At 39.3% G+C, this 18,228-nt stretch overlaps 1 protein-coding gene across 1 annotated transcript in view; it reads left to right on the top strand.

Annotated features, from left to right (window-relative positions):
* The window catches only part of Lnpep (leucyl and cystinyl aminopeptidase), a 97,712-nt gene extending 89,117 nt beyond the window's left edge, over positions 1 to 8,595 (top strand). The window contains exon 18 of the mRNA XM_031354419.1: positions 473 to 8,595. Coding sequence (XP_031210279.1) covers positions 473 to 604 — 132 coding nt within the window. The 3' untranslated portion in view covers positions 605 to 8,595. The remainder of the gene's footprint in view (positions 1 to 472) is intronic.
* The last annotated feature ends 9,633 nt before the right edge of the window (positions 8,596 to 18,228 follow it).

Here is an 18,228-nt window from a genome sequence, read left to right as displayed (position 1 = left end):
CTTCAGCGTTCTTTTTCTATTTTAAGGACTAATTAGAGAAGGAGACATATAGACATAGTAGAGGCACCAGCAGGGAAGAAACGGTTGCTTTGGTTTTAAGATCACTTCAGATTTTACTACACTTGGTTGAGGCAAATACCTTGGGTGTGAAAATACAGGGCTGCTCCTATATGTCACCATATTCCCCTATTTCCTAGCTGTCAGACCTTTGAGCCACCATCACACAGTTAAAACTTATTTCCAGCCAGGCAGTGGTGGCGCACACCTTTAATCCCAGCACTTGGGGGACAGAGGCAGGTGGATTTCTGAGTTCCAGGCCAGCCTGATCTACAGAGTGAGTTCCAGGACAGCCAGGGCTACACAGAGAAACCCTGTCTCGAAAAACCGAAAAGAAAAAAAAACTTATTTCCAGTGGCCAACCAGGGAGCCTCAGCCTTTCTTTGTTTAAAATACTTCTCTGTGGAACTTGCAGGTCCAGGCATTCTTTGAAAACCAGTCAGAGGCAACCTTGCAGCTTCGGTGTGTTCAGGAAGCTTTGGAAGTGATTCAGCTGAATATCCAGTGGATGGCCAGGAATCTGCAAACTCTGACACAGTGGCTGTAGCACTCACAGCTGATGCTCTGCTGCCCACGGCTCTGCTGCTTTCGCAAAATTGAATGAAGGCCGGCCTGCTGCTGAGTGGTTTGCACTGTTAGAAGTTCTAGTTAGCTCAGGGCCCAATTGTATTTTTCATATCTCTTCTGAGATGTCTTTAGGCAGTAGTTATTTATTACATAATTATATTCACCTGTATGTCAACCATCTACAATAACAATGAATAATTTCTTTCTGACACAAAAATGGAGAAAAAAGTCAGATTTGAAATTTTGTTCTATTTCTTAGTGTCCATAGTGTTGCTGTTACAATGCAACCAAGGAAGGTCTGCTGTGAGAACCACTGTATTTGTAGGTTGCTGATTGGTCAGTTGTTTGCTGCTTCTTGTTAAATAGTTACACCTGGATTTTGGTAGTTACCCTGAGGAGTATAGTAGCAAAGACATTGAAGGTGCAGATCTAGACAGATGACCTCAGGTGTTCTTTAAACCTGATTGGGGGTTCTTTAAAAAGATTTATGTCCAAATTCCAATTTTTTTCCTGCAGAATAGCCAGGTTTTAAACAATTTTTCATAATTCTGTTAAATTGAACAGCTGAACAGTCAAGCCCAAAGTTTCAGTTTTCCAACTATTTAATACTTTCTGTTTCATCTTTATGGCACTAGGTAGAAAGTGTTCTGAACTGAGTTAACATTAATTATTCTACTCATGAATTCCAATGCCCCCAGCTTTGTATCCTGGTAAGGCCTTCCATCGACTTTCTCCTGTAGAGGAGCACCCACACTTGGGAGGCGGCTTTCTCCTGTACAGTACTCCACGCTTGCGAGGATTTCTGTGAGCACTGGTGGCTTTGTCATTACTTTCACCCAAGAATGCAACTTGTTTAAGTTGCCTTTTGAACCTTATAAATCATATACTCTTCTCTGTGAATCATACCCATGTGTGGGTTTTTACTTTATGTTACAGTGTGTATTAGAAGCATTTCTTAAATAGGATCTTCAAGAAATTAAAGCTTTTTATTTTGAAGTTCACCATAGTACCTTAAAGGGACAATGAGAACATGGAACAGGAGGAGGTTGAAAATATGGTGGGCTATGAATTCTTTTTTCACTGTTAAGTTTTTTTTTTTTTTTTTTTCATTTATCATGGCCAAACTTCATTAAACAGGGTGGCCAAGGATCCAGCAGAGGACGAGTGAGGAAGGGAGCCCAGAGCAGAGCAGACTGTGGGCGCTTTCACTCCTTCTGAAGGAGAAGTACTGTACTTGAATTTTTTGAGCTATGCAGACTTATTCCTAGATTGTTGCGTTTCTTTGATTCTTAGGAGAGAAGCTTTCTTCTTAATAACTCATGAGACTTCTATATTTGTTTGAAAACAGTGTCTGTGTACATAAAAGGGAATTGCTCATTTGTGAACACTGAAAACACTCCACAGAGTCAGACCAGAGAAAGGCCACTTTTTTTTTATTCAGCTGTTGTAAAGTTAGAATATGTGGAGTTATATACAAAGTTATAGTTTATTTTATGAGAATATTTTTATATAATAAAATTTTAATGGCTGACATGCTGAAAAATAGCCTGCTTTAATCCTAGAGTTTGCTCCCAATTTAGTCTTTTCTAAACATTTTTTGGGTTTTTTGTTTTTGTTTTTGTTTTTGTTTTTAGTAAAAGATGTTATTCCTGAGAATCATACAATCATCTTGATATTTTAGTGAAATAGGTAATTATAGATCTTTATTCCCTTTGTGCTTTTGGTAAATGTATGACAGTTCAGTTGATACTGAAGGTTAGTAGGATTTTATATTTTTAGAGTGAAGGAAAAATACTCTTGTGAGTTTTAGTTGCCCCTTTTCATTTTTTACCATGCTGTGTTACTAAATTATACTTTGATAACAGAGTTTAACTTTGCTACTTCCCAAGGTCAGTTCAGTCTTGAGATTTACCTGCCCATCTTGGTGTTGATCTTAAAGTCTTTGTAATTCTACATACGGCAAATATTGTCTTAAAAAATACTGTTTTTCCATGTATGAGTGTGAATGTTTGTGGTGTGCCATGTTGTAAATAAAGCCTTACAAGGATATAGGCTTAAAAAGAGGTAGTTCTTGATCCAGTGCTATTAGTAGCTGCTTGATCCTGGGATGCTGGAGCCATATTTTAAGTCTTACCTATAACCTTCACCTGACTTCTTTAAAATTTTGGTAGGCCTCTTAATTTGCCCACAGAATTCTGCATGTTTTCATGTTTTGTTAGCTCATTTATGTGCAGCTTCTTAGCTAACTCAAAGTCAGTGCTATAAGTCTGGGAGGTGGCATTTATAGTCTGAGAAGTATATTGGTAGCATTCAGAATTTCTTCCTCTAAAATTTAGTTCTTCTCTCTGTACTTTTAGGAAGAAAGATTGAAGCAGGAGGGTCAGCTTGTGCTTTGGCATAAACACACAAATACCTGACAGCATTGGGTAGCAGCTGAATGAGCATTCTGATCACTACAGAGAAAGGGTGTTCTTGAATGTAATGGGAAAGGTACATCTTGATTATTAGGAAAGATAGAATTGGAAATCTAGACTTGCATTGATTTGGAGATCTGAGAGTTTATTAAAGCTGGGAATTGGAGGAGACAGGTTTACTCTGCTAATGTGAAGTTACCTATAATAAAGCAGTGGCAGTGCCCCCACCCTAGAAGCTTATGCTTTCTTCTGTCGCATTGTACTTGTCATTGCTTCAGAGTGTTCACAGACTTTCTTGCTATCACAGGTTCTACTTAATTTTCTTTGCCATATGTGTTTTTATTTTATGAGATTTTAGCCACCATTAGAGCAAAAGCTGCCAGAAGAGTCCTGGGTATTAAAAAACAACAACAACAAAAAAAAAAACCAATCCAGCTGCATGAGGTTTACTGGGTACCCAACAATCCTTGCTGATTATTGGGAAGCAAGAAACTAAAATTAAGTCTTGTGTTGTTGCATGATTGTTAGTCTGTTGTTAAATTGGATTTTAAAGATGGTTACTTAATCTAAAGCACCTGAACTGATAATCTTCAGCCAATCCGCTGAGCACTTATATAAGACCATGTATTCTGTGGGTTCCTCGAATGGCACGGTGGGGTCCTCTGTTGCCAAGGAGTGCAATGAGTTTGCATCTAGGAATGGGTTGCTTTACGTAGGCCTCCAAGAATTGGGACCATGGGTATAACGAAGGTTTTCTCACCTTGCCTTACTTTTGTTTATGTGGAATTAGGTAATATTCTGTCTTCTTATGTTTGTATTTCTTGAAACTCAGGTATATATTTTTGCTGGGGTTTTCTTTTATTTTGTTCTTAAATATCTAAAATATCAAAAAGTACCAAATGAAAAATGGAGGCCCCAGAGTATGACAAAGTACTCTTTTCCCATCCCGCTTGCCTGGTTAGTCAGTAACTAGTAGAATAAGTGACTGACCTTTATAAAGTTTGTAGAGGTTTTTGGGTGGGGTGGGGGTGGCATTGATACATATTTTGAAACATATAATGTATTTTTAGATGTTTTTATATTTTATAAATTTTTTCCTGTTAATGAAAGAGTGAAGTACTGCTCTCTGATAACCTCTCCTCTTCCCATATTGCCTAATAAAGGCAAGAGTTATAGAATAATTTGATTTTAAGTTTTGAAACAATGTGGGTTTCAAGAGGGGAACAAGGTAGCTTCTTTTTAGAGTGTGTAGAAATAGTTTTGCTGCTACTTGGCACTTATTTAATGCTGCTCTCTATACTTTTTTCTTGTGGACATGTACATAAACCATGCAAGGTCACATAGATGTTTGGCAATAACAGAATAGTAGTAGTTAGTACCTGTTTTTGTTCTAGTCTTAGGAACTTAGGTTGTCTCCCATCCTTTCAAACATGTTATAAATGCAATGCCATTTATATTTCACTTAGACTTGTCTCTTTGCATAGACACTTAATTACCATTGTGACTATGACAGACTCTTCCCTTCTTGTTGCCTCTTAAGGCAGTAACTGTGTGGAAGAGAATAGAGTAGTGCTTGCTATGGCCTTTTATTACTGATTCATTAGGTCCTATGCCCTTCAAACATATGTGAAAATACCTGATGAAATGTGGAAAACTACATGTGAACAGTCCTCTTCTTCTCACCTCTTACAGCCTGTTGGCTATCTGAGTGGAAGATGGAGGGAAATGTACTTAACGTCTGTATATATGTTCTTACTACTGTATTGTTTTAATTCACTGGGTGATCAGAGTGGAAGATCCCCAATGTACCATGGAGTTCAGGTGTATAGCAGTGCCCTCTTTCCCTTTATTGCCTGAGTACAATACTTCTTAAAGTATTTTGAATGTTTGAAAGTTGGATTTGGGTTTCTGGTGATTGTTGTTTGGTTGGTTGGTTTTTGCTAGGCTCAAAAAGTAGTTTGGGGGCAGAGTATATGCTTTCCAAGTGTATAAACATGTTGTTGCTGTGTTTTTACTTCCTTGCTTTCCTTGTCCTTTCTATGGATGTATGAGTAAAGTTAGGATCTCTCTAAGAGGTTTCTTCCTTATGTTGGCCATGCAGTATCTGGTAGCATTGACAGTGACTTGGAGCTGCTCCTGGGGTGAGGAGCTGGCATCTGCTTTTCCTATGTGTGTCCCTAGGTGCTCTTGCTTCTTAGTCACTGCATTTCATTGGGTGCCTCTCCTGGTGAACTGTGGAGCTCTGAATTTAGTGTCCTCCTGTTCCTGTTCCATCCCCGTGACTAGGTTTTTCTTTTTAGTTTTTTCTCTTAGCTTTAGTGGGGACTAAGGGCGAGAAATATATTCTTTATAAATATAAATAACTTTGTTACTATACTGTGTTATTTCATTTGGTACTGAATCCTTTCCATGGGCATATAAGTACCTAATGAGACGTGGAGGTCCGGATGTATGAAACCTTCCTCTTTTCCCTTTTCCTCATTGCCTCTGTGGGCAATAGTTGTAGAGTAGCATAGATTTTCTAATTCTCTTCCACCCAGAGGGGTGGGGTATGTATATACTTTAAAGTGTAAATATAAATTTTTTAATCTTTTTGTTGTTACTTCATTTGTACCTAAATCTATTTGTGGACACTTAGGTACATAAGGAATATTGAGGTTCATTCTATGAAAAATCTCCCCTTTCCCTTCCCTCATTGCCTGTCTAGGCAGTGGCTTGTAGAATAGCTGTGTAGCTTTGGCATAGGGGTGTCGAGTGGGAAGAGTTCTGGGTTTTTACTTTTTTAGCTGTATTTAAAAGTCTGTTGGTTATTTCAGTTTTTCACTCTCAGTCTGCGTTTGTGTTACCAAACAAACCAAGAGTCTATATCTATACCCAGAAGTGCGGAACATCTGCCCCTCACTCTGTCACCTGTGCCATATTGCAGTAGTGTATATGTACTATAAGGCTTGAGTTCTTGTTTTGTCCGTTGCTTATAACATAGCTTGTTAGAGAAAAAGGTAACCATATGATATATATGTATATATGATTGTAAATGCCTTGTGGTGTTAACTTCATTTTGAACGTGGTCCTTGGTGCGACTATTTTTACTATGTACTTAATGAACACTGAGATTGATTCTATGAAAATTCTCCACAGTCCCTATCCCTCACTGCCTGGTGGGCAGTGGTAGACTAGATGTTTTATTTGCTTATCTTTTGTTTGCTTTGTGGGGGTGTGGGTGTTTATATATTTTTAATGTATATATAATATTGCTATATTCTATCTATTCTTCCACATAGCACCAGTTCCTTGCTGGGATTTGTAGATAGATAATGCAACATTGAGGTCCAGAGGTATGATAACTCTCCCCTGCTCCCTTTCCCTCATTGCCTACAGAGGCAATAATTTTATAACTTTTTTTTTTTAGGGGGTGGGAATGGGATTGCTTAGGTGGGTAGTAGTTAGGGGAAAGGGATGGGTGCATGATTTTAAAATATATTTTTTCACGGTACTGATTAGGCCGTAGTCCTTTACATGGATAGATAGATAGATGGGTACCTAATCAAAACTGAGGGTCGGTGTATGACATATCTTCCATTCTACCCTTCCCTGTATGCCGGTATTGGCAGTAGTGAGTAAAGCAGCTGTGTGTTATTTACTTGTTTTGGATTTATATTTTTGATAGTAGACTTTTCTTAATAAAAAGCTTCATTTCTTTATTTCATTTTGTGTTCTGCCCTTTGCCTAACAATAAAGAACATAATGAAAATTAGTTTCATAAGATGACAGAGCACATCATTTCTTGCATATCTCCACACTTAGTAGTAGGTAGTACAGTTGATTTGTGGTTCTTTAAGGATACAAATATTATGCATACATATTTAATTTTCTCCCTTGCTCTCATTGTTTCCCTTTAGTATTTATTCCCTTGAAGGTTTTTTACATGCACCTAGAGAAAGGCTCACTGCATGTTGAGTATCTGACTGAAAGTGTACCCCTAGGACTCCATGTGTAACAGTGGCAATGGGCTTGTAGCAAATAAGATGGGAGAAGACGCGCAGGTATGGCTACATTGTGGAAACTAATCAGATCCAGCATTTCTGGTGTTGATTTAAACTATGATGGTGAAAGGCAGAAGAGCCCTCCAGAATGGTATGTCTGTGAGGCCTGAAATTCAGATTTATCTCCAGAGTTCTTTTGAATGTTCTTATGTACCCAGGAGAAGTCATTGTGATTCTTAGAATGGACCATTTGAGTGATTACTGTTACTCTGGTGGCTGACAGACAACATGGTCCCAAAAGAATTTCAGGGACAAGCCCTTTGTGTCTTAGAACATCCGCATGTGGCAGGGCACATTGGCCCTTTCTTACCCAGAACTCTTTTGTGTGGCTGCATCTCTTTCTCCAGCTCTCTCTAACTGGACCATTCCTATCCTTTGTTCTTTTGCCTTTAGTACCTTCATTGTTGTTAGACGCCATCTGAAGTTACTCTCACAAGTTTAAGCAAATGCTGCCTTCTCATTAGATTTATGATTCTGTGTGCATTTCATGCACTGGAGCCTGTATGTTTGCTCTCAGCATTCTTATATTTCATATTGTTTCTTCTTCCACCACATGGTAAATGTTATGACTACACATTTGTCTGCATCAAAGAAAGTGCGTGTGAAAACCTCCCTGTCCTCTTTACCTCTTAGCTTTGTCTTGTTCTCACATTTTTACTCATATTCCATGAGGAAGATTTGCCATATCCATTTAGGAAACACTGAGCTCCTAGATAGATAGGGCTCCTAGAAATTCTCAAAGGCATGTCATTTACCATATCAAACTCTTAGGAATGTGTTGGATAGTTATGCTAGTAACATTGCTGTTACTTATACCTGCTGCTGGAGGAAAAAGTTTATTCATGACACATTTACCTTTGATCATAAATAAAAGAGAAAGGGCCACCTTTTTGGAGTTAGTCATGGTAGTCATTAGTGATATTTTTGAACCGTTTTTAATTTGAAGAACTTCAAAGGAAGTAAAGGTCATGGCTTAGCTCAAAGAAATGCTCCAGAAGTTGGGCTGTATAAATCATCAGTACAATAATATACTGTGCGTGCACGTGTGTGAGTGTGTGTGTGTGTGTGTGTGTGTGTGTATGAAATGAGAATTGCCACATAATTGGAGCATTTGCATTCATCAGCAAATCATGTTGAGACAAACTGTAGCCTGCTGTCTTGATTAAAGCCAAGTGTTCCCTGTGGCTGTGAGGAAGAGGTTTTTTTGCAAATACTTTGGAAATTGATTGCTTGGAAACTTACAAAGCTATTGCCTCTTTTTTTTTTTTTTTTTTTTTAACACCAGTAGAGACCTTCAGTTCCTTCAGTCTGAGTTTAAGGGTAGAATTCTAAATTTGTATTCTAATCCGTCTTTTGTGGGAATTTTTGAAAATAGTATGTATGCGTAATATTGTATATGCAAATTGTGTTGTTTTACTTGTTCTGCATATGACCAGCACTGACTAAAAGGCATGTTTAACTATAAACACTGTTGCTTTCTTTGTGAAATGAAAATAAAAATATTTAAATACAAATATTGTATGGATTCATCTTATTGGACAGATATTACAAGTATTTCATCTCAGATTCTGAGTTTCATCAGAGCTGTTCCATATATATTATCTAAATTGCTTCCTGCCTCACTCCAGTGTCCTTAACACATAAAAGTCAAAGGAACCCAAACTCACACTGTGAACATTTTGGGTTAGGCAGTTATTTGCTTTGAGAGACTCTTGTGCACACTGTAGAATTTTCAGCATGCACCCTGACTACTGATGCCAGGTGCACCTATAGATAACCAACTGCCCATAGCAACGCCTCACTCCACTGGTCCTTGTGAGAAACAAAAATGTTTACTTCATAGATAGAAAAATGTTCCCGGGACTAGCAATTAAAACTGTGTGTGAGTGTTTGGGACAACAGGCTCGTAACAGGGGGGCTGGGTTTAGGGCAGTTACTTGCTTGCACAGGTGCAGTCCTTAGGAACACTCAGATGCTGTAACTAGCAATTGGCTCCACCACAATTTCCTAAGTAGGTTACTATAAAACCACTGAACGCTGGTTTCTGTGCTTTGATCATGTAAGTCGTACCAGCCCTACTTGAAGGACATTGCTACAGTTATGTTCCTAGTTAGGTCCACAAAACTAGCCTATTCCATCTCCATGAATAGCCTTGATTGAGAATTGGGAAAGTTTTTGGTTTCTAGAGACAGTAATGAAAACTAGTGTTCTTTTACTGTAATTACTAGAGTTTAATGTCTGGCATTTGAAGACAAATCTAGTGGTCCTTTAATTTCCCCAAAGACCCCAGTTTGGGGACTTAAAAGCCTTTATGTTGTATCTTTTTAAAAAGAAAATTATGCTGGGCGGAGGTGACGTATGCCTTTAATCCCAGCACTTGGGAGGCAGAGGCAGATGGATTTCTGAGTTCAAGGCCAGCCTGGTCTACAGAGTGAATTCCAGGACAACCAGAGCTATACAGAGAAACCCTGTCTTGAAAAAACCAAAAAATAAATAAAATTTTAAAAAAATAAAATTATGATGATCATTACCAGTATTTACAAAATGCTCAGAAATTGCAAGGATTTTTACTTTTTAAAAAACTACCTACATATTTTATAATCATAGATATCAGCTGTTAAGTATTTGAACATTTAGGAAGTAAGGAACACTTAATTCCACTAGATTTGGGATGGGGGGGTATCAAATTAATAAACCTCTCTTTATTTTTCAAAATCACGATGCAGAAGAATTTGATTTGATGTTAGCCTTCTGCTTTTCGTTCTTCCCAGAAAGACTTTCCTCTTGGGACACACACAGCTTACTTAGATTTGTATGTGGATTGACTTGTGCTATAGAGTGGTGTTTTATTATGAGAGCCAAAAATCCCTTTAAATTATCAATCTCACTCACCTTGATCCCTGTAATTGGTGAGTTCCCAATGCCTTGTGCTCATGTGCTTTTATTGCCCTTCGTGTATGACATCCTATTAACCCGTCAAAGTCCGCTTGAGGTTGAGTGCAACTTTGAGACCACAGTTTTTGGTTTAGGATTATCAAGACCTTCACTTATAAAAATATTCAGTCTTTCACACTTTTATAAAAGAAAATAAAGCAATTAAAATAGGTATCAAAGTTAAATTGTTGACAAGCAGCAAGTGGCAAAGGTTGGAAAGAGAAATCTGAGTATTTTAAAGAGGCGAAACACAGGCAGGACAAGCCCAGGGTGTCCATGTATGGCTTACTAAGGTGACAAGCTCTTGATTTACAAGCCAAGTCTGGGAAGTGGGAAGCCTTTTTAGTTTCCAGTGTCTCTTCTTCATGCACGTCGCTGCCACATGCAGCTTTGCACAGTAACTAGTATTGGTACCATTCTGTGTATCTCAAATGTGTCTCATTTTTTTATTTCAGCAGAAATTACTGAGATATTACTATTCCCACATGGTTAACAAATGCTTCATGATTTGAAGAAATTACAGTATTGAAAAGCTTCAAGATAGACGGGCACTAGTTAGAACCAAGATGTCTTTTTCACCTGTTATTTTCTCCTTAAAGATGTTTTTAGTTCCACTAGCTATTTCTCCTTTACCTATTTTCCAGAAGTGTTAACATGAGACATAAACATCTGTAACTGTGTGATGGTGCCTGTCCCAGGAAGCATATAGCTTTGATGCTATGACCAGAGTTGGATTGCTGGTCATTAAAAGTACCAGCTGCTTCCCAAGATGTCTGTGTGTGGGGATGAGTCCTGTAAATTGAATAATGTTATACAACATACCAGCTAGGGAATTATAGAAGTAAAGTTTAATATGCTTTTCTTTTTACAAATTTAAGCCTTGAATTTGCTTATATTTATTCAAGGAACAGCATTATATGTTAGAAAACAGGCCAGCAAGGTGACTCAGTCAATAAAGGTCACACTGTCAGGCCTGATGACCTGAGTTTCCGCCTCATGAAAGAAGAGAATTGATTTCCACATATTGTCCTCTGACTCCCACATGTGCTGTAGTGTGTTCATCCTGTCCCTACACATATTCATAAACAATAAAAGAGAAAATTCAAATGCATGCGGTTATACTGGTTTTACAACTGAAATAAAACCCTGAATGTCAGTGAATTTTGGTTAATTATAAGGAAACTGCAAACTAACTCTTGATTGATTTATAGTAGAGATAATATTTACTTGGAGGCTATATTTACTTGGCTATGTATGTATGTATGTAACACAAATATGTCATATACAGAGAAATTGATCAAATGTCTTAAGATCTGTGATTGCTAGTGCTGGAAGGAACCTTCTAAATGATCTAGTCTTTCCCCTCCATTTTATAGACTAAGAGTAACGATTATACCTTACCTGAAATCTCCCATAATATGTTTAAAATATATGTATATCTAGTTTAGATGCAGATTATGTGCAGTGGCCCATAGAACACTATTTAGAATTTGAAGCAATTCAAAGAATTTGCTTTAATAAGAAAAAAAAATTATCCTGTTATGAATTCACTATAAAAAGATGTGATGCATTACTATAAAATTAAGCTTGGAGTTAAATGGTTTAAACTTATTAATAATGTAAATGACCCAAATACCATGACCTTGAAAGGGGAGCCCTTTTTGTGTGTTTTGATGACGTGCATTGCACTGAAATTGTGCTGTCTCTGTTGAAGGCAATACTGTCAGGAGGTTCCAATGGTCATCATCAAATCATAGATAGCAAGGAAAATGATTACCACTGGTGAAGTGACAAGTGCTGTGCTATGTGACAACAAGCCAAGGAGAAAGAAAATAATACTAGCTTCACTAACTAGGTTTTTAAAAATCCATTTTCCTAAAGTATTTTGAATTCAGCCTCAAGCAAAACATTTACCCTCAGCTGCAGACTTCTGTGCTTTCTACTGCTGGGGAGATAGGACTTTCACAGTTTAGTTCTAAGATAGGTGTTCTCAGGTCATGGGTGGTCGGTTGGTTGGTTGGTTGGTCGGTTGGTTGGTTGGTTGATCAAAACCTAAGTGTCACAGGTCCTGCCTTGTGTACATGGTTGTAGTCTCTCTTCTGCCTTTAGCAAACTTGGATTCAGAACTTAATACTTAGTCCAAAATCCCTTTCTACATAATGTGCTAAAGCCAACATGTTGCAGAACAATGTAGGATTTCCCAGGCACCCAAATAAGGAAATTTAAAAGAAAATTTACCTTCCTGAGCCTCTTTATTTTTTTTTTTCCTTCAGAGTCTCTCACCTGGCCATTTCTAGGGGATCTTCTTACACACACACACACACACACACACACACACACACACACATTCTCACACATTCATGCATGTGCACACATGGGCACACATATACATAGAGAAGAACATAGAGCCCTTGCTGATTCCTCACTTCTGAATACCTCCTTGAAGCGTCTCTTTCCTTTAGAGCATTGTGGCTCAGTGTCAAAAGCCAGATCTGCAAGACCAGTATATATCAGGAACTCAACAAAATTGGCCTCCCAATTTAAAAGGCTGGTTTGTGACCTTTTGTATTGCGGCATTTCTTGGAGTCACTTCTCACAAGTTACTCAGTATTTGTTATGAGAACTATTGTTCTTATAAAATCTTTATATTAGCAAATATTTTTGTTAGGATTTTTTTAGAATAACATGAAAACTGTCTTATAATTCCTGGGCACACAGAGACTTTAGGTAAGAGAAATGAGCCTCAGACTGTAGAGGCATGCAAGATGTGTTTTTCATGGGTAAGGTAATTTATTCAGTAAGTGATCTATCTATCTAGTGTGCACAGGCTGAGTCAAAGAGGCTTAGCTACAATGTGAGCTGCAAGTGCCTTCTGGCTGCTGTACAGTGAGTAGATATCCAGAGGCACTTTGTTCCCCATTGAGCACACCATACAGTCATGCATTGGTTTCTAAGGAGAGTTTTCCAAGAGAGTGAGGAGACAATGAGCTACTCGCCTGCTGTTGTTTCATCCCAGGGGTCCCTTCAATTCACACCCTTTCTCCTGTACTTTCTTCTGTGCAGCCAAGTGAGAGAGAGGACAGCTTTTCAAAACAGACAAAGCAAGGAATCTTGATGTCAATGTGAGTTTAGAGGAAGAAGGGTCTACAAGCACGGGAAGCCTAGAGTATATATTGTTAGCTAAATGACTCAAACAGGAAATGCACCTTTTCATTAGCTTGGTTTCTACATGACAGGCACAACTGTCTGCCTCACTTCATTGACTTCTAGCCTCAGTAATCAAGGAAGGAATTATGATATGCTATTGTCTCCAAGATCCTTGATCTAACAACACTCTGTTTGGGATATAGCTAGATATGGGGGACTAGGGGCTGGGGTTGGTAGTTTGTCCCTACCCAATTCTTACCATAGATAGACATTGTAAGATGGCTTAGAGTCCACATAGTCCTCATGGAAGCAGCACCAGACTCAAACCACTACCAGGAGAAACTCAGAAACTGAAGGAATACTGAAGAAAAGGAGAGTGTGCTCTCCTACCCCTCTCCACGAGGCCTCAAGTCTCTCCAGGATTAGGCATATCCTATCCCACTGAGACCAGACCAGGCCGACCTCTGCTACATATGTGCCAGGGGCCCTGGACCAGACCATGTATCCTTCTGATTGGTGACTCAGTCTCTTCGGGGAGCTCCCTGGGGTCTAGGTCAGTTGAGACTGTTGATCTTTCTATGGGATCGCTCTCCCTTTCAGCTTCTTCAGTCCTTCCCCTAATTCAACTTAGGGGTCCCTGATTTCAGTCCAGTAGCTGGATGTAAGGATTTGCTTCTGTCTCAGTCAGCTGCTGGTAGGGCCTCTCAGAGGACAGCCATGCCAGGCTCCCATCTGTAAACACATCATAGCATAGTAGGGTCAGGCCTTGGTGTCTCCCATGAGATGGATCCTAGGTTGGGTTGGTCATTGGATCTCCTTTCCTTCAGTGCCTTCTCTATTTTTTGTCCCTGCAGTTCTTTTAGACAGGAACAATTCTGGGTCAGGAATTTCGACTGTAGGTTAGTAACCCTGTCTATCTACTAGAGGTGGACTCTTTTGAGTTCTCTTTCCCCAGTGTTGGTCATTTTGACTAAAGTCACCCCCCAGTGAGTCCTGAGAGTGTCCCACCTCCTGGGTGTCTGGTACTTTTTAGAGGGTCCCCCCCAACGCCCCATGAGGCTGCTTATTTCCATTCATGTGTGTATTTTTTTTTTAAGATTTATTTATTTATTATATGTAAGTGCACTGGAGCTGTCTTCAGACACTCCTGAAGAGGGAGTCAGATCTCATTACGGATGGTTGTGAGCCACCATGTCGTTGCTGGGATTTGAACTCAGGACCTTTGGAAGAGCAGTCAGTCTTCTTAACCACTGAGCCATCTCTCCAGCCTTCATGTGTGTATTTTTAATGAAACTTAAATTTTAAATAAATAAATAAATAAATAAAAGCAGTGCTCTCGATTGAAAAGATGCCAAAGAAGGAATTCCAGGTAAAGTGGTCTAAAATAGAAACTGTCCCTTTTATATTTGAAGGGGACCTAAAGGATAGCCTCTCCCTCCCTAGAATGTCGCTGAACTGACCTATAGTCCAATTCATGTGGCTTAGAAATTGTCACCAGCCAGAAGGCGACCAGTGATCGAAGCAAAGCATAAAGTTCTATTCTGCTCAGCAGGAACTGTGCAGCATGACACCTCAGCGAAACCAGAGGGGATAACTCCTGGAATCTCTGAGGAGATAGGCCCGATTTGGAATCACTCCATCCCAGAACAAGACCTTGCACCCAGAGGAAAGTACCAACCTCCAAAGTGAGAACTTTGGAAAGTCAGTTGTGTTAGATGATGCTTTGCTGGGGCAGGCATATGAAGGAGCATTTCATTGAAGTGGACACAGAAGAAAGGCTAAGACAAGCTCATGATGTTCTGTTAAAACAAACACATAAAAGGACACATGAAGAGGGATTCTTAACTAGCAGCACACATGTATTGGTCTGCCTTACATTGTGTAGTTGAGTTCCATTTGTCAGGACTCCATAGGGAAAAACACCAAAAAACTTCTGGTAAGATGTTTTGGCTTCTTTCGGCTGATTTAAAGAGTGCTAACAACTGAGAAAGACACACATGCTAAGACAAGGCATGTGGTGAAGCAAGAACCATGGAGAACACATGATGATGTTTGGAGGACAGTGGCAGGAGCTTGCTTGGTTTGCTTACATGGCTAAAGGCTTCTTGGTCTCACAGCTTCGCTAATCTTCATTTCACTGAGAGACACACAGCCAAAAACTTTTCCTGGTTTTCCTGTTGGCCCTGGTCTCTCCTACTGACTCACATCGAGGCTGAGGCCTGGCCTTCTCCGCTAGGTAGTGCCACTGCTGCTGTGTTTGCTACCTCGACTCTACCAAACTGGACCTCTCATGTATCTGTGAAGTGTTTGCAAGTGGACTGAGCTACTGCTGTTGACCTGTGAACTGAACTGTTGATTTCCTGATAACGCTGATGAGATTTACTCCTAAGAGCCATTTCTAAACAGGTCCATTTCCTCCGTATCTTTTCTTTTCCACTACCTCTGGGGGGGGGGGTGGCTAAAAGGGAGGTTAAAGCATTTAAGAATCATCATTAAAAATATATATTAATAAAATTAAAATTATAAACCTGCACATAGTAAAATCCCTTGGATAGTAGCTGTTTCTCACCAGAAACCATGGAAACCAAAAGGAGTGTAATGGTGTGACAGAAGAAAAAGAACTGTATGCTCCACAAAACTATTCTTCAAAAACAAGGGAAATAAATTCCTATATAACCAAAAATTAGGAGTTTGTTGTTAGCATAGCTGTTGTACATGAATCACTAGAAGGACTTTTTGAGTTGAAATAAAGACAGTAGATAATAAAGCCAAAGCAAATTGAAAAAGAAAAGATACAGCATTGTTAACTATATAGATAAATGTAAAAATCAGTTCAAAGATATTTTTATTTGCAAATCTTTTTTTCTTTTATCTTATTAAAAAGGAAACCACAAGATATGATTTCTACAGGTTCTGTCTCCCCTTTATTGGGTATTTCAGCTAATGTCATCCCCACTGGGTCCTGGGACCCTCTTGCTTCCCTGGCATCTGGGACTTTCTAGTGGCTAACCCCAGTTCCCCATCCCCCACTGTTACACACCTCCATTTAAATTCCTAACCCTCTGTACTTCTCCCGTTTCCTTCCACACCTAATCCTGCCCCCTTCTTCCCTCCCCATCCTCTCTCCCTCCCAAGGCCCTCCCTCCCTCTACCTCCTGTTATTATTTTGTTCCCCCTTCTAAGTAGAACTGAAGCATCCACACTTTAGTCTTCCTTCTTCTTGAGCTTCATATGATCTATGAGTTGTGTCGTGGGTATTCTGAGCTTTTGGGCTAATATCCACTTACCAGTGAGTACATGCCATGTGTGTTCTTTTGTGACTGGGTTACATCACTCACGGTGATATTTAGGCACGGCCCCTGGGTGAGAGATGTGGCCACCCACCCATCTCAAAAATACTAGCTCAGAATTGCTCCTGTCTAAAGGAAATGCAGGAAAAAAAGAGTGGAGCAGAGACTGAAGAAAAGGCCATACAGAGAATACTCCACCTAGGGATCCATCCCATCTGCAGAAATCAAACCCAGTCACTATTGCTCATGCAAAGAAGCACTTGCTGACAGGAGCCTGATATAGCTGTCCCCTAAGAGGCTGTGCCAGAGCCTGACCAATACACATGGTGATCAATGGGAGGGGAGACCCTTGGTCCTGTGGAGGCTCAGATGTCCCAGCTTAGGGGAATGCTAGGGCAGTAAGGGGGAGTGGGTATGTGGGTGAGGGAGTACCCTCAGAGAAGCAGGGGGAGGGGGAAGAGATAGGGGGTTTTCAGAGGGGAAACTGGGATAACATTTGAAGTGTAAATAGATAAAATAACCAATAAAAAAGTAAAAAAAAAAAGCAACTACGGGTGGACCTTATAAGAAGGGGTGGGGGAAGGTGAACTGGGCAGTAGTGGCACACACCTTTAATCCCAGCACTTGGGAGGTAGAGGCAGCCATATTTCTGAGTTCAAGGCCAGTCTGGTCTACAGAGTGAGTTCCAGGACTGCCAGGGCTACACAGAGGAACCCTGTCTCAAAAAAAAAAATATGACCGGGTGGGGGAAATAGGGTGAACATGATGAAAATACATTGTATGCATAAATGAAAATCCATATTATATAATATAGATAAAAATACTATGTCACTTTTAAAAGACAACCACAATATAATAGAATTATAAATCAAAATTAGCTGGCAAAACATAAAGACAGCATCATAGGAAGGGAACTAGAATTATGAAAGGAGACGTATTATTTAAATTAATCAGGTATTATTTTCAAACTGTCATTGTTATGCTTTAATATGTAATCAGGTTAAAGAAACAATATTTAATTTTTTAGATGTGTTTATGTCTATGGGTGTTTCACCTGCATGCATTTCTGTGCACTGTGTATGTGCCTGGTGCCTGTAGAATTCAGAAGACGTGAGATCCCCTGGCATTGAAGTTAGAATGAACCACTATGAACCACTATGTGATTGCTGGGAATCAACTCTAGGTTCTAGAAGAGCAGCTGGTGCTTTTAACTGCTGAGCCATTCTCCAGCCCAGAACCAACAATATTTGAAATAGACACATTAACACAAAGTAGACAACTATGAGGCAAAATTCATAGAAAATTAATGATAGATATAAATATAACTTTATCATCATAGGCCATATGAAATATGAATAAATTAAATCCTCCCACTGAAAGTCAAAAATTGGTAGACTAGATTAGATGTCGCAGCTGTATCTTGTATATAAGAAACACACTTAGGTTCGATGATACAAATAGGTTGATAGTCAAAGAAAGAAAAAAACATAATAATCACCAAATAAAACAACTGAAGTTGTTAAACTAATAACAAGCAAAATAACTTGAATACCAAGTTGTCACTAAAGGCAAAGGATGTTTTATGTAAAATGCCAGACACCAAGAATTATAAACAATATTTGTCAAAAACTGTCCAAGACCAGCTTTGGAATCACAGGGTAAATAGAGACATGCAGCGAGGTGTGGCAACAATGATTGTGGTCAGGGCTATAGCAGCTGATGGAGCTCAGCTGATGAGGGTGGGTGCTGATAGCAACTAGCGGGGGGGGGGGCTGG

This window comes from Mastomys coucha, unplaced genomic scaffold (assembly GCF_008632895.1).
Source record: "Mastomys coucha isolate ucsf_1 unplaced genomic scaffold, UCSF_Mcou_1 pScaffold5, whole genome shotgun sequence".
Classification (NCBI taxonomy): domain Eukaryota; kingdom Metazoa; phylum Chordata; class Mammalia; order Rodentia; family Muridae; genus Mastomys; species Mastomys coucha.
This window is presented reverse-complemented; position numbering and strand designations above follow the sequence as displayed.